This window comes from Pyricularia pennisetigena, chromosome 2, assembly GCF_004337985.1.
Source record: "Pyricularia pennisetigena strain Br36 chromosome 2, whole genome shotgun sequence".
Lineage (NCBI taxonomy): Eukaryota > Fungi > Ascomycota > Sordariomycetes > Magnaporthales > Pyriculariaceae > Pyricularia > Pyricularia pennisetigena.
In genome coordinates, this window is record NC_043741.1 from 1,387,970 (window position 1) to 1,409,357 (window position 21,388).

The 21,388-nt window shown below is 53.4% G+C and overlaps 7 protein-coding genes across 7 annotated transcripts in view; 5 read left to right on the forward strand and 2 right to left on the reverse strand.

The window, feature by feature from the left end:
* Positions 1 to 3,184: 3,184 nt before the first annotated feature.
* Positions 3,185 to 6,966, forward strand: PpBr36_00354 (uncharacterized protein; the record flags this gene model as incomplete). The annotated part of the gene is made up of 2 exons (XM_029887547.1): positions 3,185 to 6,650; positions 6,731 to 6,966. The coding sequence occupies 2 exons, from the start codon at positions 3,185 to 3,187 to the stop codon at positions 6,964 to 6,966; spliced, it is 3,702 nt and encodes a 1,233-aa protein (XP_029750722.1).
* Positions 6,967 to 8,484: 1,518 nt separating this feature from the next.
* PpBr36_00355 (uncharacterized protein) lies at positions 8,485 to 9,330 on the reverse strand (the record flags this gene model as incomplete). The annotated part of the gene is made up of 1 exon (XM_029887548.1): positions 8,485 to 9,330. One exon carries the CDS (start codon positions 9,328 to 9,330, stop codon positions 8,485 to 8,487), a length of 846 nt encoding a protein of 281 aa, XP_029750723.1.
* A 1,398-nt stretch (positions 9,331 to 10,728) lies between these two features.
* Positions 10,729 to 13,175, forward strand: PpBr36_00356 (uncharacterized protein; the record flags this gene model as incomplete). The annotated part of the gene is made up of 3 exons (XM_029887549.1): positions 10,729 to 11,026; positions 11,124 to 11,460; positions 11,558 to 13,175. The coding sequence occupies 3 exons, from the start codon at positions 10,729 to 10,731 to the stop codon at positions 13,173 to 13,175; spliced, it is 2,253 nt and encodes a 750-aa protein (XP_029750720.1).
* Positions 13,176 to 13,731: 556 nt separating this feature from the next.
* Positions 13,732 to 14,028, forward strand: PpBr36_00357 (uncharacterized protein; the record flags this gene model as incomplete). The annotated part of the gene is made up of 1 exon (XM_029887550.1): positions 13,732 to 14,028. The coding sequence occupies one exon, from the start codon at positions 13,732 to 13,734 to the stop codon at positions 14,026 to 14,028; it is 297 nt and encodes a 98-aa protein (XP_029750721.1).
* An 822-nt stretch (positions 14,029 to 14,850) lies between these two features.
* On the forward strand, positions 14,851 to 19,728 carry PpBr36_00358 (uncharacterized protein; the record flags this gene model as incomplete). The annotated part of the gene is made up of 4 exons (XM_029887551.1): positions 14,851 to 15,385; positions 15,486 to 16,115; positions 16,208 to 16,275; positions 16,708 to 19,728. The coding sequence occupies exons 1-4, from the start codon at positions 14,896 to 14,898 to the stop codon at positions 19,726 to 19,728; spliced, it is 4,209 nt and encodes a 1,402-aa protein (XP_029750728.1). The 5' UTR covers positions 14,851 to 14,895.
* A 599-nt stretch (positions 19,729 to 20,327) lies between these two features.
* Positions 20,328 to 21,388, reverse strand: part of PpBr36_00359 (uncharacterized protein) — a gene marked incomplete at both ends in the record, with an annotated part of 2,006 nt that continues 945 nt past the window's right edge. The window contains 2 exons of the mRNA XM_029887552.1: positions 20,328 to 20,366; positions 20,681 to 21,268. Coding sequence (XP_029750729.1) covers positions 20,328 to 20,366; positions 20,681 to 21,268 — 627 coding nt within the window. The remainder of the gene's footprint in view (positions 20,367 to 20,680; positions 21,269 to 21,388) is intronic.
* Positions 20,630 to 21,388, forward strand: part of PpBr36_00360 (uncharacterized protein) — a gene marked incomplete at both ends in the record, with an annotated part of 1,234 nt that continues 475 nt past the window's right edge. The window contains one exon of the mRNA XM_029887553.1: positions 20,630 to 21,342. Coding sequence (XP_029751751.1) covers positions 20,630 to 21,342 — 713 coding nt within the window. The remainder of the gene's footprint in view (positions 21,343 to 21,388) is intronic.

Here is a 21,388-nt window from a genome sequence, read left to right on the forward strand (position 1 = left end):
TGCCTTGTGTCGCTTTTATGCATACTGAAGTGAAATTGCATGGGATGATGGCAATACAATTACTTTGTGGGGTACTTGCTTGGTGCTTACAGACCGATGGTGTTGTTTCATGGTCCGATCTATTTTCTTCCTTTGCCGCTTCCATAAGCCCTTCGGAAAAATGGGCCGAGTAGTAAAGGTTCCACCTATTCAAAGCACGGCTGGGGCTGGTTCCCGCGAAAAGCCAAGCATAAATCATCTTCAGAGTGAACTTCCATCACCATCATGACAAGATACCGTGGTCAGAGGAGGGGTATGATCGTCGCCAGGAAACAAACAGCCCGGCTTGCATGAGCGCATGGCACCGAACTTTGCTTCTGCGAGAATATAGAGATCGCGTACCCGATCTAGTTGTTGCATACGTGACCTTGTGATTGCATCAGGCGGCATGATTTTTGGCCATGAAAGATGTGCATTCGATGGGGTCGATCGAGACAAGGAAACCCGAGCTAGATTCTGGGGAACCTGAATGCATTCTACCTGAAAACCTGAGATTTGCATCTCTGCATGTTAGTGGTACTGCCACATGCGACAAACATCAAGTGTTTCATGCATGTAGGGGGCAGCCCGTCAACGCTGGGCAACGGCCAGAAGTGATAGAAGCGCAGTTAAGACGTCTGAGCAAATCTTGATTTATCTTTTGGATATAGCTCGCAATCGGTGGTTGGTACCGAAACAGAAACAAAGGAAGAAAGACCACGCAGGTATTCCCGATGATATATTTGCTCAGCTATCGCTCAATCAATCAAAAAAAAAAAAAAAAAAAAAAAAACGTCAACCTGTCGTAATTTCTCCATCGTATCGTGTCAGCTCTCATCAGCTACCTCACTCTGGGGTCCGGAAATAGAATTGCGTACAGGATAGCCATGCCAAGTCTCCGCGCCGCCTCGCCTATTTCAATTTTTAACCTGAATGCTAGAAGCTGCGGCCATGGACACCAGGCGTTTTGTTTATATTACTTTGTAAACCTTCTATTCGCTCTAGCTCGCCGTAGACGGACGCAATATTGGTTGCATTGATGAATGTCTACTTGAGATCCAAGATCGAGCTACTATCGCTCCAGGAGGGAATCCACCTGATGTGGCTTGCAATCCGGGGCTTTTTGACAGGTTGCTTGCTCGCTTGCCTTTCCCCTCACTTGGATTTCTTTCTTTTCTCTCTACAGTAGTAGCTGGAGCCAAGTAGCCTCCCCGTAAACTGACAGCTGCCCCGTTCGTGCTGTTAGTGCCGAACTAGCCCCTGACAAGAGAAATTGAGTGGCATTGGAATAGCCTGCCCAGATAATCCAAGCCCTCCAGATTGCGCAAGCACAAGCCCAGCAGAGTGGATTGGCGCCTAGGACACATGCAGCCAACAGATGAACCGAGTTGTCGTCCGCACTTTTTGAGTCGTGTTCGGCTGGCCTATCATAATCAGAGGCTTGATCCTGTCCCCTCTTTCGTGTGTGGTTGATCCGTAATTAATGGGCAAGGAGGCTTTGGCTTTACTTGTTTTCCGTCGAACCTTTCTTGATTGGCAAGAGGCGGTGGCCACTTTCTAGTAGTTGCAGGAGATTAAGCTCTCGACTTTTTTTTTCTCCAACTTTCATTTTGCATTCCTTTTCTAGCATCCTGTCATCAGTTCATTCTCTACCCACGCTCCTTCTGCTCGCGCCTCAATTTTGGGTGAGCCCACTCTCCGTCACCGCTGCGGAGTAGAGGGCAATCAACCGCAGTCACTCGTTTCCAGTCATGTAAGGATCCCAACCCCTGATCAGACATTGGCCGCAGGCACATAGTGTTCCGTGCTGGTTGGTGCTCGCCGCTAGGCTTTATCACCCCGTCTCTGGTTCGTTTTTGATCAGAGATCGTCTCTGGGATTTTTCAAGCTGATCTCTTTGACAGCGTCGACCGGCTCTTTTTTTTTTCTTCTCATTTTCAATTAATTTTACTTCTCTTTTGCACTCTCTAGCAGTTCTTCACACTATTTTTGATTTTGTTTTTCTTATGGCCTTTTGATTAAATTAGCTCGTTTGCGACGTACCATCCATTCTGCACGCCGACAGCCAACCAGCAGTTCCGTAGCCTTCGGTCCCTGTCTCCATCCCATTTTCAGTGTAACGTGGGCGTCTGGTACCTTTCTTTGTGACAAAGCGTTCAAGCTCTTCGTCGTTCCATTCCCGCTTCGGTCGAGACAAAGAAAGAAGAGAAGAAAAAGAAGAAAAAAGACAAGCACGGAATCAGGAGAGTCTGAGACGACCGACCAAAGAATAAGGTAAGGTACTCACCTCTTTCTTTCAATTGTTACACCTGTTGGCTGTTCGTGTTTTACGGACTTGTTCTTCAAGACAAACCCAGCCATCCGTTTTTTGACTTTACGGGTTCTCAGGGTCAGGGCCAGGGGTCGGTAGCACCCTAACCTGATTTTAGCGACATCAAATTGACCGCTCTGGCCAATCAGAGACATTCATCTAGTCCCGTCTGTCGCAAACCCACCGGGAACGCTCCATTGCAGCCAATTTCCTCTATCCAGCCTAACCTCACTGCCGTTAGCTTGAGTCGCGCGTGTCACGCCAAAGAATTTCAATTGCACCCGTTCCTGGATCGATCGAGCCAACCAACTCACAATTTGATGGGCCTGACGGAACGCTGGATCCATCAATCGATTGCACACAGCAACCGCTAAACACAACTCATTCTCTTCATTCCAAACCAAACAACGTCTAGATTCCACAGCTTGCATAGCCGAATGCGCGGGAATCAAATCTGCTTGCTCCTGTTGTTCAACAGTATTTAGATTTGTCAACTAAGAAAGAGTATCGAGCGCATTAACCACCTCATCGACCGACCGACTGACCCACGCTCGTTTTAACCCTCGACGACTCGCGCTTGAACGAACACGCATCGCCCGGCCACGCTCACGGACCGAAAACCACGTCAACGAGCACTAGACAAAATTCAATAATCGTGCACGCTTGCAACTTTCTGGTCGGGACCTCCCTCGTCGGTACCATAGCTTTTGCCGTTTTCCTCACATGGCTCTCTCGTAGCCCGACCTCATGATCCGTGCATTTTTTGCCGTCACTCAAGTTCTACCGGGGACGACGGCCACACGACGCACCGATCGTTTGAGGTAGGCTTCAGCTGCCTGGCGAGATAGTCTCGAGATGAGACCACTTTGTCGGCGGCGTTCTGCGCGTCGACAACAGATGCCCGACCCGTTCTCTTCTCTTCTCACGTTATGCGCGCTCGCATCATTACCGACAGCAAACGCCGTCAACTTCAAACCCGCCCCCGATGCCAATCTCGACATCTCACAGTTGGGGCGTGTTGGCCTCGCGGGTGACTTTTCTGGACTGTCTCTTTACCAATTTGAGGGGCAATCGGAAAGCCAGTTTAACGCAAATGGAAGCGAGTCACTACTCGCGCGGGCGCCCAATGGAGCGCTCGCCACCGTGGTCGGCACGGATGCGTCGATCAACGCCATGTGTGCATTCGTGTTGAGCAATGGAGAAATGGCCGGAGTGGTCCTCGGCGGAAACTTCACTAGTATCGGTGCTCAAAAGTCGCCAGCAATCGCAATCTTCAACCCGAACACTTCCCAGGCTACACCTTTGCCCGGGCTGGAAGGCCGAGTCGATGCCGTTTTGTGTGATCGAGAATCTAGCACAATTTACGTTGGCGGTACTTTCAGGGGTAACAGCTCAACGAATGCCATTACTTGGAAGAACAATCAGTGGACCGACCTTCCTTTTGGTGGGTTCAATGGCCAGGTGCGATCCATTTCCAAAGCCTCAAACGGGCATATAATTTTCGGAGGAGACTTCACCGGGTTGGGGAATGGCAGCCTCCCTAGTCACCCTGACGGACAGGCAATCAACATCGACAAGTCTACTATCACAGCAGGCTCCTCGTCTACGACCAACGGTTTCAGTGATCCCAGGAATATTGTATGCAAAGCGGCTGGGGCCAGTGGCGCGGGAAATACTTGGTTGCTCCAAGACAACACACCAGGATTTTGGCAGGCAAGCTTCAAGTTTGGCTTCCAGCCAACCAAGCTCCGTCTACGCAACACCCGCCAGGATGGCCGCGGCACCAGGACTTGGCGCTTCACTGCTCAACCTATTAACGGTATTATGAACTTTACATACATCGACCCAGCAACCGGAAGGAATGCATCCTGTACCAGCGAGTGTCCACTGAGCAACGACAGCAACCTCCAGTTTCAGGAGTTTCATTTTGTCAACGTGATTGGCATGAATGGGTTCCGCATTGACATTTCTCAATTCTACGGAAGAGGCGGTGGACTCGATGGGATCGAACTCTTCCAAGATGATATCTTCACCTACGCCATTAATGATTTCAACGAGCCGTCTTGTGCTGGAGCTACCAAGCCTTCAACTGCGACTGCCACGGGCCCCTTTTCGGTTTCAGCGTCTCTACAGAGTCAGTCTCAGTATCTGTCTGCACGGATCTCAAGCCCGGTCACATCCAACTCTGCGTCCGTTGTCTTCTCTCCCGACATCCGTGGCTCGGGTGACTTTTCTGTCAACATGTACACACCAGGTTGCATACCCGATAACACCTGTGATACCAGAGGCCAGGTCAATGTAACCATCAACCCTCGGCCAGGTGTCACGCAGTCAGTCCAACTGTTCCAGACCAACAACTTCGAAAAATATGATCAGATATTCTTTGGTCAGATGCAAACTACTGGTTCCTTCCGACCCACCATCACAATGACACCTCTCAACGGACAGTCTCTCGAAACCATGACGTTCGTTGCTCAGCGTGTTGGTTTTGTTCAGGTCAACTCTACGGGTGGTTTGAATGGGTTGTTTGACTGGAACCCAACAAAGACGACCATTGATGCTAACGAATTCGAGTCCTCTCCCTTCCACAAACTTGGCTCGTCTCTCGAGCCCTCGAGCACTGTTGTTGCACTAGCAGCTGCTGGGGATGTGACCTTTGTGGGTGGTAGTTTCAACGGCGACGGAGCCCGAAACATCGTTGGTGTCAGGTCCGGCAATAATGGTGGCGCTCAACCATTATCCGGCGGCCTCAACGGCCCCGTGGCGACCATGGCTCTGACTGGCACTAAACTATATGTCGGCGGCAGCTTCTCCGCCACTCAGGACAACTCAGTCACCAACCTTAACAACGTGGCCCTTTTGGACACAGCCACTAGAACATGGACAGCTCTGGGCGGCGGAGTTGAGGGCAATGTCCGAAGCGCTGTTTTAATGACAATGAACATCACCGACACACCTGACGAGACAGTGGTCGCCTTCAGCGGCTCGTTCCGGCAGCTTCGGGCATTTGATCGCAACCCTGCAATACCTGTAAATGGGTTTGCCGTATGGGTGCCATCGAAGCGGAACTGGCTGAACAATCTCGATGGAGTGGAGGCTATCGACGGCCTTCTTTCGTCCTCGATTTTGGACGTACCTGGGGACGGCAATTTTTACGCCGGCACCGTGTCTTCGGCCTCACTTAGTGCACATGGAGCCGCAACTTTATTCGGCAACTCAGTCGGCCGGTTTCCTGCCAAGATAAAGTCCAGTGCGGCATCGTCCTCGGAATCCAAGATCAGAAAACGAGACTCGTCCCTCAACAGTGGGTCATCTGGTGTAAATGCCGGCGCCTTTTACGGGAACGACGGCAGGAACATGACGATATTAGCAGGACACTTCACAGCAACGGCGACCGATGGCAACACTGTGCACAATATACTCATCATTGATGGTGGGGACAAGGACACTGTCACAGGCCTGGGCCAGCTCTCAGAGAACTCTACCTTTAGGGCAGTGGCGGTTCAAGGAGACACCCTTTTTGCGGGCGGCAACGTTACTGGGAACGTCAACGATGTAACTGTGAGCGGACTGATCTCGTACAACTTGGCTAGCAAGACCTATAACACTCAACCGCCAGCACTTTCCGGAGGCAACTCCACGGTACATGCGATCGTCGCTCGTCCCGAGTCTTCAGACATATATGTCGGAGGGTCCTTCACTTTGGCAGGTTCTCTGGGATGTCCGGGTGTCTGCTACTACAGTGCTTCATCAGGAGTCTGGAATCGACCAGGGTCCAACCTCGAAGGATCAGTCCACAGTATGCTGTGGATGAGCAACTCGATGCTCGTGGCTGGTGGGAACATCACAATCAACGATACAATCAAGACGAACCTGGCCCGGTACAACACTGGTTCTAGCAGCTGGGACACATTTCCTGGAGCCGATCAGCTTCCCGGTCCGGTGGAGGTCTTGACGCCAGCATCAAGAGATGGCAATCAAATTTGGGCTTCTGGAACATCGACCACGAACGGCTCGGTTTATATCATGAAGTACGACGGGTCAAGGTGGCTCGAAGCACCGCCTCTGGGTTCCGGATCTGTTGTTCGCAGTCTCCAAGTGTTCACATTGACCTCGGACCACGACGGCACCGAGATCGTCTCATCCAATCAGGCACTCATGCTCACTGGATCCATCAGGATTCCCAACTTTGGATCCGCATCGGCTGCTCTCTTTGATGGAACATCCTACCGAGCCTACGCCCTTACCACCTCGAGTGATCGCACTCCAGGCTCAATCTCTCGCGTCTTTGTGGAGAAGTCCCAATTCTTCACTTCAAGCGGTAAGTCAGCTTTCGTGTTTTGTTCTCCCTGCAATGCTCATCTCTTTGTGACCCGTGCTAACGAATGGTTCTGTTCACAGAGGGTGGGCGTCTTCCCTTGGTTGCCATTGTATTGATCGGCCTCGGCATTTCCCTGGTGCTCATGCTTCTCATCGTCCTCGCTGGTCTCTTCATGGACCGTCTTAGAAAGAAGCGCGAGGGTTACGTACCGGCACCTACCTCCATGTATGACAGAGGAAGTGGGATCCAAAGGATCCCGCCGGGAGAATTGCTTTCGAGTCTAAACCAAGGCCGACCTGGTGCGCCAACAATATGACGCACATAGGGAGACAGCTCGGTGCACACGATGGATGTCGTGAGTTCACGGCTATACACTTTGGGGGCCTGCAGCGTTCTGCGGGCATATGCATTTCGAGCGAAGCTTTCCATTAAAACCATTTCGTGGCAAGCCACCGATCTCGGTCCCCGTGGCTTTCTCGTTGATGCGGAAGCGCTAAGCTTCAGGCATAGAGGAAATAGCGTTGAGTTTTCCGGTCGTTGAGTTTGTGGCCCTACTTTGATACCCCCCTCTGGCTCAAATAATGAGTCAGCTGGACCTTTTTCAGGGCAGCACAATGCACAATCGCAGGCAGTCATCAGGAGTTGAGGCTTGGCTTGGACAGTATTGAACCTGTTCCATTTTGCCAGTCTATGCATACAGAGCATTGTACTTTTGTTCTCTTCTTTCTTTCTTTTTTCTTCTTTTCCCATTTCTACTACGACTCACGACCATGTATGTCGGTAATGTTTACCTGTCTATTTTTGGCCCCAAAAACGGCCGCCATATACAAAAGACACACTCTTCGCCAGCCGACTGTTTTTTTTTTTCTTCTTTGTCACCTCAACCTTTCACACTTACATATGCGATGTACATTAACCTTCATACAACCGACTTCTTGCCCTGGGTGATCCCTCCGGCTTACTTTTCCGTTACCTCCTGGTTCCGGCTACCTGCAACTTTTGTTGCGGAGCTGACCAATACCATTGTCATAGTTCTTTTTTCCCCCTTTCTTGAACCCCATTTCTTCTGTTTCTTGTCTCGTCACGGAATATAGCCGGCGGCGATTCACTGGGCTGCGCTGTGGTCTATTTCATTTGTCATGAGAGCGCAAAGGGCTGAACTGTTCGATGTTGTTGCGGAGGATCGCTGAGCGTTACATACGACGCTTGCGTGGGGAAAGAAAGGGAATGAACAAGCCAATTGTCGAGAAGTACCGAAGCTGTTTTGGGTTTCTTCATTTTGACAAGCCGCAGTTGTGGATGAATCCTCGAACCTGGCAATAGATCGGACCTCACATCAAAATTGAGGTGGGAAGGTAGATAGATATCAATAATGGGACAGACCAGCAGTCTCTTTAAACTTTTATTGGAAGCGGTTTAGAGTTTCACAGTATCACTACCAAGCCTCGACTTCTAGACTAGCAAGCTGTCGAATGCTGATCAACGGCATGTTTTCTTTTGGTAATGCTCAATAGGAATCAAATATATTGGATTTCATCCAAACATTGCCAGCAAAATAGGCACTTAAAGGTTGCGGGATATGATTGTATTGACTGGATCATGCTCGTTCGCTACATGGGTTCCAAATACGACGAGGTGCGACGTCACCATTAAAACACGACTTGGCAAGGTTCAGATGGATGTATGTGCAGGTGGTATCAATCATTAATAGTAATTTATACAGTCATGCTGCTCGCCAAGAGGTAGATATATACACATAAAGCGAATGAAAAGAAAAAAAGAAAGCTCGTTAAATTGCACACGCCGCTCCATGGGCGGGCGGGCGGGGGCCTCCTCACGTCTCCCCGAGAACCTCTTCTGCCTCGAGGAGCAACTCCGTGACGGTGACGAACCTGTAGCCTCGCCTCTTGGCCTCTGGCAAGACCTTGGACAGCATCGGCACGGTCCAGCTCCGCCGGTCGTGACAGATGATGATCCTCCCTGGCTTCAGCATGCTGAGTATGTGCCTCGCGTTCAGACGCCAGTTGGTGATCTGCGCGTCGTGTGGGTATATGCTGCCCAGGACCAGGCGGTAGCCCAGGCGGGCGACCAGCTTGCGCATCGAGTCGGTGAAGAAGCCGGAGCCTGGGCGGTAGTACTGGTATCGTGGGGTATTCGTTGTGGTCGTGCTCGTCGTGTCGGAGTCGGCGTAGGCGTCGCGCAGCAGCTCCTGGACGTGCAGGATCTGTTCCTCGAGCTCGGCCGGGTTCAGGGAGCGGGCGGCCTCGTCGTGCATTGCGTGGTTGCCGAGCTCGTGGCCCTCGCGCACAATCTGCCGGAGCACCTCCCTCCGCCGCCCGCCGTCCTCCTCGACCTGGCCGCCGATGATGAAGAAGGTGGCCCGGGCGCCGTGCTCCCGCAGCAGGCGCAGGATCTCGGGCGTCTGGTCCGACGGCGCGTCGTCAATGGTCAGGGCCACGACGCGGCGGTCCGCCGGCAGCCCGTCCACCTGCCACAGCACGTCCGGCCACCGCCGCGCCAGGTGCCGCAGCAGGATCGTCGGGGGCTTATACACGGCGTACACGGGCACCAGGACCACGAGCGCCAGCAGCGCGAGGAGCCAGAGCGTGGCCATGCGGCGGCGGCGGGCGCGGCGGCGGAGCTTGGTCGGGAGGCGGCAGATGTTGGTGAGGGTGAGCATTGCCCCTTTTCTGTTTCGGTCGGCTTTTCTTTCTTTCTTTCTTTCGTTTGCTGCTCCTTTTTAAGAGGGTCGGTACTGGGTTGTTCTGTTTGTCGTTATTTGGGGCTCTTGGTGGGATCTTGTACGGCGGCTATCATCCTTTCGCAATTCGTGTGGGTCTCGGCTTCAAAGCGCATTTTGACCCGCGTGTACGGTCGCGAGGGAGATCATGGCTTGGGGTCGGTTGTTGGAAATAGAGACGGGGGGGCTCTGTTGGCAATTGTGTAGCCCTTGTTTTTTTTTTTTGTTTTTTTTTTCTCTCTCTTGATGCCCCTTGCTGCTGCAAAGGAGGGTAGGCAGAGCCTCAGCCAGGGATTGACAGCAGCACGCACCAACTGTCTCCTTGATTAATTGTGGACCTGATCTCTTCTGGCGAACCTATTGTGGATCCCAATCAGATAAAGTACTTGGATACATGCAAGTCAGATATTTCTGGGGTGCTCTGCTTACCAAACAAAACCCGCTAGCCAAGCTGACTGAAGCAAAGTCGAGATTCTGGGCTTACTCAAAGGCCTGCCGCGTACCTACCTATTGATTGCCACCATTTTCCCATGTGCTTGATTGAACCATGTACCTCGTGTGGGATGGGGCAGTCAATGATTGATTATCGGCTCGGCTCGATATGCAATGAAACCAAAATCGACTCCTAACCCTGATCCAATCAGCGATTCGGTCCATGACGTAAGCATAAACGCATCGGCTCGACTCCATAATCACTCCTCAAATTCCCAAAGAGCCCAGGCAATTGATTGATTACTCAAAATTCATGCCAATGAATGTCATCCCATATGGCATTCTGAGCCGGCCTGAGACTTACCCCAAACAAACATGAAGGCATTCTTAGTTCTCACAGTGATGGCAGCTAGGTAAGCCTCCGCCTCACGACTGTCACTTGCTTTTAGTCTTGACGGAGGCTGGCTGCCTTGGCCGCAAAAAAGTTCAGCCGATCGAGGGAGTTTGCATCCGTTCGCGTCAAAACTGCCCTACACCCCTTGGGAACCAGCGATAAACCCTGAGCGCCAGGCAGACTGCATGGAACCGGCCGTGCCCGGTCCATTCGCGGTCTTTCGGGTGTCTCTGAAGCGTTACAAGTCGGCTCCCACGACTAGCTACTGGGGAAAAAAAAAACAAAAAAACAAAGAGCTGCTTGACACATTCAATAAATTTGTCAGTGCCTTATCAGCGTGCCGTGCTACAGTGCAACCTGGCTGGAACAGAAGAAAGGTGCAACAGACTGTGTGGGCCACCACACTAAAGCCGTCTACCCTTCTTGAGTACTTTTAGGCGGCACTTGGTTACACTACTGCGCACATGCAGAGGCAAAATATTTCTTAGTAAAAAGACCTACCCCTCTCAACCATGACGGACAGCATCAACAGGTCAACCTTGTCGTTGGTGCAATCGCCCGAGGAGACAAGACCGCTGCTCCCTAGGAGGGTTGTCGCCCACGAGACAGACTCAGAGCCGCTCTTCTCCTGCGTCACCAATATGCATCATGATCTCCCCGTATATACCAACATTCATCGCATTCGCCGCGACATTGTCTCCATTGTTGAGGATTATCTCAGCATCGAGCAGCTACGAGACGTGCGCATCAACGTGTCTGTGGTGCGGCCCTTGGTAGATAAGCTCTATGAACTAGATGACATTTCGATTGGTGAGTGGCACCATGACCGTCTTGTGGCTGCAGTTTTGAAGCTATGCTAACCTTGCTGCTGCTGCTGCTGCTGCTTGCTATAACTACTACTAAACAGTCTATTGTTTGCTGGTGAATCGGGTTCAATTCTTGTACGAACAATCCCACTTGAACAACCGCCAGAATGTCAACTATGCCCGTGCCACTCTGTGTGAGCTGGTCGCCACTAGAATTTTGCGGCGTTTCAATGAAGACAATCCAGGCACCGAGGGGCTCCTGGTATTGGCGCATATTCTCATCGCGGGCTTTCACCCCTTCCAGAATGCACCAGAGGAAATATGGCGCTCGGAACATCTTACTCATGACCGAATGCACTATCGAACGTTGCCGGCGCTCGAGGTTGCCATCGTTGGCGAGAGCAAGATCTTTCTGAGCTCAACTTCGTGCCAGAAGGTGTATGTCTGGTCCAAGGTCCCCACGGGCTTTAAAATCCCTGGCTCCTAGGCCTGCTCGTATTTGTCGGTTCTGGCTTCTGCTAACAAGAACTCGCAGAATCGATGCCATCTACACAGGCAGAATCATCTATACGCCTTCCAGCTTCCTGAACATCATTCCGGATCGCTACAAGCAGAAACCAATCTCTTTATACGACCCTCGGACAGCCCCTCTGCTTAACCAGTACAGGCTCATTGTTCCCCGCACACGTAATATCCTTGAGCTCATTCAGTTCATCATTCTTCTGTCTCTCTACCTTGCTTTTATGGCCGAGCGGGATGCCAGCAGGGTCAGTGGCGTCGAAATCTGCTTCGCTGTGTACGCTTTCGGTTGGGTTCTGGACAATTTCGCTACGATTCTCGAGCACGGCTGGCAGGTCTATACTCAGAACCTTTGGTCTTTCCTGGATGTCATATTCTCGGTCATATACTGGGGCTACCTGATCGTGCGGCTCTACGGCCTCCACATGGGGCTAAAGAACCCTGGACAGCAGGCGCTCGATGTCCTAGCCATGGGGGCCCCGGTTCTCATTCCGCGCATTGCCTTCAACCTGCTATCCGACAATCTTCTCTTCGTCTCGCTTCGGGCCATGATGTCTGATTTCACCTTACTCACAGCTATTGCTGCTTGGTGCTTTGGCGGCTTCTTACTTTCACTTCTCTGGCTGGGTGAAGGACAGCATAACTCCATCACAATCGGGAAGTGGATGTTGTGGATTTGGTTTGGACTAGATGGGACGGGGATTTCAAAGTCGGTCGAGTTCCATTGGCTTTTGGGACCGACTTTGATGATTGCCTTCACCTTCCTGGGCAACACCCTTTTTTTGACAATTTTGGTCTCGATGCTGTCCCACACCTTTAGCACCATTGTGCAAAATGCGACGGCCGAAATTCAGTACCGGCATGCCGTCCTTACTCTGGAAGGCGTCAAGGCTGACGCCATATTCGCGTATCAGCCGCCATTCAACATCTTGGCGCTGCTCGTCCTGGTGCCGCTCAAGTTTCTCGTCTCGCCCCGCTGGTTTCACAAGATCCACGTCGCGAGCGTGCGTACCCTGAATCTTCCTCTGCTCCTGATAATCGCATTGGCGGAGAGACTGTATCTTTGGCCAAACGAGTACCTCAGTGCGTCGGAATCGCAAAGGCCCAGTAGCACCGGTACTGGGGTGAATAGGAGCACAGAGTTTAGCGGCAGGCAATGGGAGTGGCCTTGGGAGAGCTGGCACATCACGGCACACGGCGATATTCAGGATGTGTTCGAGGTGCCGCCGCCAGATAGCGTCCTGGAGGACATTGCAGTCGATGACGATATGACGCGACATCTGATCCGCCGACAGTTTACGCGCTCTGTTAGCCATACGAATGGTGGTCCTGTCCAAAACCTTGCACCAAGAAATTCTTCTGCCGAAGGATCCTCACAGCAGCCAGAGGACAGCAACAGACGGCGGTCGCCAAAGCCGTCTGGCCGAAGGGACAGCATCACGCCGTTCCCGTCGTTGGTCCAGCAGCTGCGAGGAGCCATTTCAGAATCTGACGAGATGACCGAGATAACAAGCCGCCTGGACTCGCTTGAAGAATCCATTGGGAGAATTGAAGGCATGCTCACGAAACTCACTGGGGGTGCTACTGATAGTGACAGCGACACAGCAGTCCCAGCCGCCAGCCGAAGACGGTGAAATGTGAGATCCAGCTGAAAGATCATGAGGCATAAATTTCGCAAAAGAGCGAAATGTGGAAGGGAATACACGGCACCTTCTACACGTGTCGGGCAGTGCTAAAGTGTAGCATCATTATTGGACATGAAAGGTAGGACAGCTGATGAGTGCATCATGGGCAACCTTTTTGGGGCGGTCGCAATAAACGTTTCTCTACCAAAGTAAGATATAGAGCCTAGAATGCAAAACGAGAAGTATAGAAATAAGAAAACAAATTTAAAAACAGATATGGCACCCGTTTGGATCAAAGTAGACATGCAGAGAACAAGAGAGTAAAGTCGGATGTTTGTTGGTCACCTCATTGGTGCTTGCTGGCACAATCAACTGGATTCAATGTAATTGTCTACTCACTTGCCTGCTACTTTTCAGGAATAAAACAAAAGGGACTGACTGCCTTTACATGTTTTCAGCCCAAGAAAGCTAACCTATCGATCAAACCGAACGAAAAGAAGTCAACCCAGAAAGCAAAACAAAAGAAAAAACCGACAGTAAAGGAAAAGGGCATACGAGTTACAAAATGTGCCAGGCAGCAATGTTCAAAGACCCGTCGTGCAAGTGCCAGTGGATGGCCATCGTGCAGCCGTGCTGGCCCGGGTTCGGCTTCAACAACTGCCCTACCTTTTTCAACGGCACCACCAAGGAGGCGCCGCCGTTCATCAAGGCGACCAAGATCTGCTGCCCGAAGCACGACCTGGTCGGCTTGTACGACCGCAACCTGATCCGCATGGTGGTCAAGGTGGAGAAGGGGCTGCGATGGGGGATGGGACCGGACGAGAGGGATCCGGGGGTCGATATCAAATGCGCCGTCATGTAGCGCGCGCGCGGGCGGGCGGGCGGCGGGGAAGAAGAGAGTTCCCGAGGAAGGTGGTGGGAGGTGAAGAACGAAAAGAAGAAAAAAAAAAAAAAAGGCTCATGGGCGGGGAGGTTTTCGACTACCACGTACAAAAACCATCTTGCTGTCATCGGATTTACGGTCCATGCTGACTGGCTGGGGTTGAATATTACAGTTTGAAAAGGAAAGGCCAGACGACAAGACATGGGAGGCTGTCCTTGCCCTGCATACTTTTTTTTTTTTTTTCAGGGAAACTTCAGGCGAGGGAGAAAAAAAAAAAAAAACAGGAATTTTTGCACAAGGGGAACACTGCTTTTGGTGTCGTTGTGAAGGGGATTTGTCTTCTTATTCCCCTCTCATAAAGGCTAACATGAGGCGACGGGTTGATTGATTGATTGCAGCTGAAGTGGATTTTGGTCAGACCCGGCATTCAGTTTTCTTTCCGATTGACTACAGGGCAGTACCGTAGCACATCCAGAACAGGGGGTTAATTGGGCATGGATCCGTGTTGTTGGACAGCAGCGGGCCGTGTGGATGGGACTGGACGTGTGGGGTAGTTACGCATCACGTCACATTCACAGACTGAAGTTTCCATTTGCTGCGGAGCTTTTGGGGATCTTGAGCTCAACAAAGATACAAGAGGTCTCTTGACCAATACTGTTGTATTTAAAGCAACTGTTCTCTTCAACCTCTAGTTTCAATACCTTTGTTTTGCGCGCAACAAGCCAACGATTTTATTGATCATCTCTAGGGTCGTAACTATTACCGCCACGGCCGTTGTCATACCGCTTTCTTCCTCATCAGTGTACTCGTGCACACACAACCAAAACCCTGCAAATCAGCGAAAAAATGGCAGCATCACTGCTTTCATATGTGCCGATCGTCAACCGGCTCATCCCCCAGGAGGAGCCACTTGAAATCAAGCTTGAACCAGTCGAAGTGCACAACGTCGAGACGGCGGCGGAGAAGCGGCCTAGGACGCTAAAGCATCTCCTCCGTGCAAATCACGTGAACCACGCCATCGTTTACCACGAACTCGCGTTCAACAACCACATGCCCCACATACTCTGCTCGGCTTACATCCTGGGTGCCGACGTGGCCAAGCTGCATGAGATTTATGACTCCGAGAGCAAGGAGCTCGAGCCGTGGACCGACTCGCCGGCCGAGATCATCCAGGACGACTGGAGGGACTTTCTCGGGGATAGGCGATACCAGAGGGCCTATATTGACTTTTTCGAGGATAACCTGGCTTTTGAGCATGGATATGACTGGAAGAAAGTCGTGGCCAAGTATATGTTTGAGGGAAAGGAGCCACTGGTTAACGGGCTGATTGGAGGGCGTAAGCAGCTTCTTCTTCTTGTGTCTGTTTTGTTCTCAAGCCTTGCCCGAGGCTACTTATACTACTTATACGCACGCTTGCTTACACGCATTAAATACAGTGGCTCATCCACTAATCCATCTCGGCTACGCCTATGAGATGGATAATCGGGAAATCGCCATCGAGGCTCTGGGCATGACCGCAGTGCAGTATAACTTTCTACACAAGTACACCGACGACCGCTCCTACACCAGACCATCGCCCTTTTCCTCGGCGAATCCCTCTGAGCTGATCGAGCGGCTGTCTAAAGACGAGCGCTTCGACGGCCTCTTCAGCGAGCGGAGTTTCTCCAACTTTTCTGCCGTCTTCGCGAAGCACGAGGCCCTAATTCTGGAGTACTGGAACGCGTGGGAAATACGAGAGGACCCCCTGCGGCAGTTCCGCGAGTCCCAGGAGCTGGCTGTCAACCTGCTCGTGGCCACGGTGCGGCCCGGCACTCACTCGTACAACTTCTTCATCGCGCATATACTGACGAGCAGCCATGCCGTGAGAGTATTGCTGCCCTACGTGCCGGCCGAGTTCCATGTGCGCTTGGTGCGGCAGTGGTGGCTCCTGGCGCTGGCTGTCTACATCGCGATGCTTCGGCCCAAGATTGTAGAGGACGACGTACCCACGACGACCAAGGGGTGGGGATACGTAGAAGAGCAGGCTGTCACGTCGAGGTGGTCGACTGATTCCCACTTTGTCAAGGGTAAGCACAAGCCAAATTGCTATTTTTTTTTTTTTTTTTTTTTCAGGCCGTCTTGCTATGTACCAACACTAACCTTTGTTCACAACGACCAGGTATACGAGCCATCAGGGAAGCATCTCGGACTTGGGGAGATGTTCACAACAGGTATCTGAACGCGGCGGTGAGGTTTGTGGATGATTTCGAGGGTTGGGTGTTTTGAGATTATCTATGCGGGAGTGGAATGATGAATTACTTGAAACGGCTTGGAATATGATTAATGTCGTATTGTTATCTTACTGGGTGCACTTTTTCGCTGTCCTAGAAAATTCAAAATACCCATCCAAGCCATCTTAACGTGTGAACATGAGTACTGCTTGCATTGCTCCACAGTGCCTAGTCTAGAACCCCCGCTTCCAGTTGCATGCAGCCCCTGTCTACTTTTGATGAGGGCGGTGGATTCCCATTTGTGGTAACATCATTGTAGCCTGACATGTATTTTTTCTTTTTTCTTTTACTGTACGCTTGCACGCGAAAACAACCAAATTTCTTTTGACACGAGGTCAATTGCAAATCACACGACGCTTTATGCACACGCACACGCGCCGAAAGTTAGAACCGCGGGCCATCGACCAGCAGCGATAGAGCAGCAAATGCTCCAATCAACCTCGCAATGGCGCCGCCCGCGAAGCGACGCAGGCGCAACCTCGTCGAGTCTGACGACGAGGACCAAGAGCCCGTGCAACAGCAGAAACAACAACAGCAGCAGGCTACCACCCCGACGAAAAACAACAGCCTAAAGAACTTCCTCATCGTCTCCCCGAGCCCAAACTCAAAACCTGCAAGTGACGGCACGACCTCGCCCAGTCCCACCCGAAAACCGACGCGACCTGTAACAACCACCACCACCACCACCACCACGACGGCAGCAACAACAAGGTCGACCAGGAACGGCGCGTCTTCTCTCAGCCATGGCGCCGCACCGCCAAGCTTCCTCGCGGGTCCTAGGAGTCGCGGGGCCGGCAGCAGGACGTCGACGAAAAGCCCCAGCACGAGCCCGGAGAAGAGAACCAAGAGAGGAGGCAAGGTCGAGGAGAAGGGCAGGACGGCGGATCTGCTCACCTTGTTCTCCAAGCAGGCACTGCGGGTCAAGACCGAGGGAAAACCCGCCTCGCGTCCGGCGCCCTCGTCGCTACTCCAGGACATGACGAGCGATCCGATATCGGAGGACGACGATGACGTGGTGGCGGACCACAAGGCGGCCGTCTCGAGCGTCGTGGGGAGGAAGGCCAGCAAGAGGTTTCGGGACGGCGGCGGGGGCAGCGCCTCATCGGCTCCGTCCTCGCAACAGCAACAGGCGCCGGCGAGTTCGGCGACCTCGACCACGAGTCAAATGTTTCGGAAGCCGACGCGGCCAAGCCAGGCGGCCCGTGAGGACGACGATGAGCTGCGGCCCTGGTCGGAGAGGTTTGGGCCGGTGAACCTGGACGAGCTGGCTGTGCACAAGAGGAAGGTAGCCGACGTCCGGAGATGGCTGGAAGATGTCATGGACGGCCGCATGCGTCAGCGCCTGCTCATCCTCAAGGGTGCCGCAGGGTCGGGCAAGACGACCACGTTGAGGCTGCTGGCTCGCGAGCTCAAGTGCGAGGTGCTCGAGTGGAGAAATCCGACGACTTCGTACGGGGGCGGGCCCGGCCAAGGCTACCAGTCCGCCGCCGCTCAGTTTGAGGAATTTATGGGCAGGGGCGGCAAGTTTGGGCAGCTCGACTTTGAGGAGGACGACGACGGCGTGCCCTCGCGATTACCACCCGGAGGAAGGCGGCAGACGCCGCCAGAGGAGGGAGGACGGAGACTGATGCTGGTAGAAGAGTTTCCCAACACGTTCATGCGGTCGTCTTCGGGCCTCACGGCGTTTCGGAGCGCGGTTCTGCAGTTTCTGGCTTCCAACACACCTTCACTCGCCGCATTTGGAAAACACACACCAAGAGAACAGCAGATCACGCCCGTTGTCATGATCATTTCGGAAACTTTACTCACTACAACATCTGCCTCTGCAGATAGCTTTACGGCACACCGCCTACTCGGCCCGGAAATACTTAGGCATCCCGGCACCGGCGTCATCGAGTTCAACGTCATAGCGCCGACGATCTTGGCCAAGGCGCTCGAGTTGGTGGTTCAGAAGGAGGCACGCAAGTCGGGACGAAGGAGAACCCCGGGGCCTCAAGTTCTCAAAAGACTTGGCGAGATTGGTGACATCCGAAACGCAATCTCGTCGCTGGAATTTCTATGTTTGAAAGGAGACCAGGATGCAGACTGGGGCGCCCGGGTGTCCTTTACAAGGTCAAAGAAGGGAGCCAAGGACCTGTCTTTGACCAAGGGGGAGAGGGAGTCTCTGGAGATGGTCTCTCAAAGAGAAGCAAGCCTCGGGATCTTTCATGCCGTGGGTAAGGTGGTCTACAACAAACGGGACGACATTCCTTACCCCCCGGGGACAGAAGGCTACGAAGCAGAGAGGCTACCGAATTACATGTCGCATTTGTCAAGGCCGAAACAATCCCTGGTCCAGGTCGACGCCCTGATGGATGAGATGGGCACCGACACATCGACTTTTATTTCTGCGATACACGAAAACTATGCACTCTCGTGCGAATCCACGGGGCCAAACGACCCGAACTCGGCGGTGGACTACATGAACGGCTGTCTGGACAGCTTGTCAGACAGCGACCTCCTTTGCCCTTCGTGGGACATCTTCTTTGGAGGCAGGGGCCCCAACGGTTCCGGTAGGGACCTCGGCAGCCACGTGCTGCGACAGGACGAGATGGCATTTCAGGTAGCCGTACGCGGTGTGTTGTTCTCGCTGCCGTCGCCTGTCAAGCGCCAGTCGGCCGGGGGGAACCCGGCGAGGGCCGGTGGAGACTCGCACAAGATGTTTTTCCCCACCAGCATCAAGTTATGGCGCGCCAAGGAGGAGCTCGAGGGGCTGCTGGACATGTGGGCAACCAGGATGCTGAACGGAGAGGACGGGCCTCTCGGAGTCGGCACCGCTTCCAGAGGACAGCAGAGCCTGACCAACGGAGCCACGGCGTTCCGCAGACCCAAGCTGGGGACGCAGAGCACCTCGAGCAGCGTGGGCGACTGGGCGACCAGCAGAGACACGCGGCAGTCGTCGTTTTCGGCGAGGTCGACGGCGGCGACGCAGTCTACCGAGAAGAAGGACGCCGACGGCGGCGCGACGCCGCCCCTGCTGTCGCTGGGAAGCTCGGCCCGCAAGGAGATGCTCCTCGAGCGGCTGCCGTACATGGCGCACATGGCGCGGCGCCGGCGCGGGTCCTTGCCTTCTATGGGGCTGCGCGACCTGGAAAAAGTGGTCTCGTTCAACGGCATCGGCAGCTCGTCCCTGGCCGAAGACGAATCGGCAGCCGAGGACGAGGGCGAGGACGATGGAGGTGCTAATCAGCCTGCGGACAGCTGGGCGACAGACAAGCCCACGGACGAGTCCAGCCCCAGGAAGAAGAGGGCCACGGCGGCCATCAGACCCAAGAAGCGGACCGGGAGCAGCAACGAGGGCATGCTGCAGCCGAGTGCGCTACAGGTTCAGAAGCTGGTGTTGAGCGACGACGATATCGAGGACGACTGACTGATGATGATTTGACGGCAGCGTTTAGATGGAGTGGAGAAGGAGGGTTCTTGGAGACGTCCAAAGACAATGCTGGCCCTTTGCTGTATAGAGAAGATGGGACATATTCTGGTTGCACTTTGTTTGTATGGAGTTTTGGCTGGTGATAGATACCAATGATAATTGAATGTCTTGTACTTTTTTTTTTCAATCTTCTTTTGCCTGTCTGAGGGTCTGATGTTTTGAAAAGCCATTCGCCATATTGCTTATAGCTTGTAGTTGGTTTGATGAGTAGAATTATATCGTACTCAGACTGAAGCGACGCAATTCTCCTTCGTATTCAGGTATCTACCCCCAAGTACCTCGCCCTCTATTCCTGCAGGCGTGTGACAACAAAGTGGGCCTGAGTCAGGGAATCCGGGGGGGGGGGGGTGCCGGCGAACCCCGCTCCCCCAGTCTCCCCCCGTTGGTGGATCCCGCGGCTAGGGTGCTTTTGCAGTGAGCAGGCGAACACGGCGTTAGATGCCTCGGCTCAACGAGTTAATTGGGGCCCTTTTTGATTGAAAAGCCTCAAGTTTTCAATCCCGTCCGCTTGTTTTGTTGCATCTATACATACAAAACTATACAGCATGGTACCTTGAATCGTAGACAGGCACTCGCTGCGGTTTTCGAACTTACTTGATAAGTCCGGAGAAGAAAAAAAAAAAAAAAAAAGAAATTCATCGATTGGCTAGGATCACATTCGTTTGCGCTGCAAAACTTGGGGTTTTGGGGGTGGGAGTTTGACCTGGGCACTAAACACGACCTACCTTGGTCGACAGCGAGACAGACGTGCCTAAAGGAAGGAAACACAATCAGCCAGTCAGGTCTCCAGACAACCCACGACAGACAAAAAAAAAAAAAAAGAAAAAAAAAAAAAACCATGGCCGGCCCAGTGAGGCACGCCATCGACGTCAAGGCGCTCGAGGCGTACCTGGGGGCCAACGTGCCCGAGATCCAGACGCCGCTCGAGGTGAAGCAGTTCGGGTACGGGCAGTCGAACCCGACGTACCAGCTGACGGACCGGACGGGGCGTCGGTACGTGATGCGCAAGAAGCCGCCGGGGAAGCTGGTGTCGCGGACGGCGCACCAGGTCGAGCGCGAGCACCGCATCATCGCCGCCCTGCACGGCCGCCTGCCCGTGCCTAGGCCCTACTGCCTCTGCGAGGACGCCGCCGTGATCGGCACGCCATTTTACGTCATGGAGTTCCTCGACGGCCGCATCTTTGCCGACCCGGCCCTGCCCGGCCTCGACGCCGCCGACCGCCGCGCCATGTGGGCCGACGCCGTCCGCACCCTCGCTGCCCTGCACGCCGTGCAGTTCGCCGACCTCGGCCTGGCCGATTTTGGCAAGCACGGCGGCTTCTTCGCCAGGCAGCTGCGCACCTGGACCAGCATCTGCACAGCCCAGGCCGCCGTCAAGGACGTCGAGACCGGCGTGGCCGTCGGACACCTGCCGCACTACGAGGACCTGGTAAGCTTCTTCAGCGACGAGAAGCTTCGCCCGAGGGATCGCGTGACGCTGGTCCACGGCGATTACAAGATCGATAACTTGATCTTTCACAAGACGGAGCCAAGGGTGATTGGCGTGCTAGAGTAAGTTTCTCGCCCCCCCCCCCCCCCCCCCCCCCCCCCCCCCCCC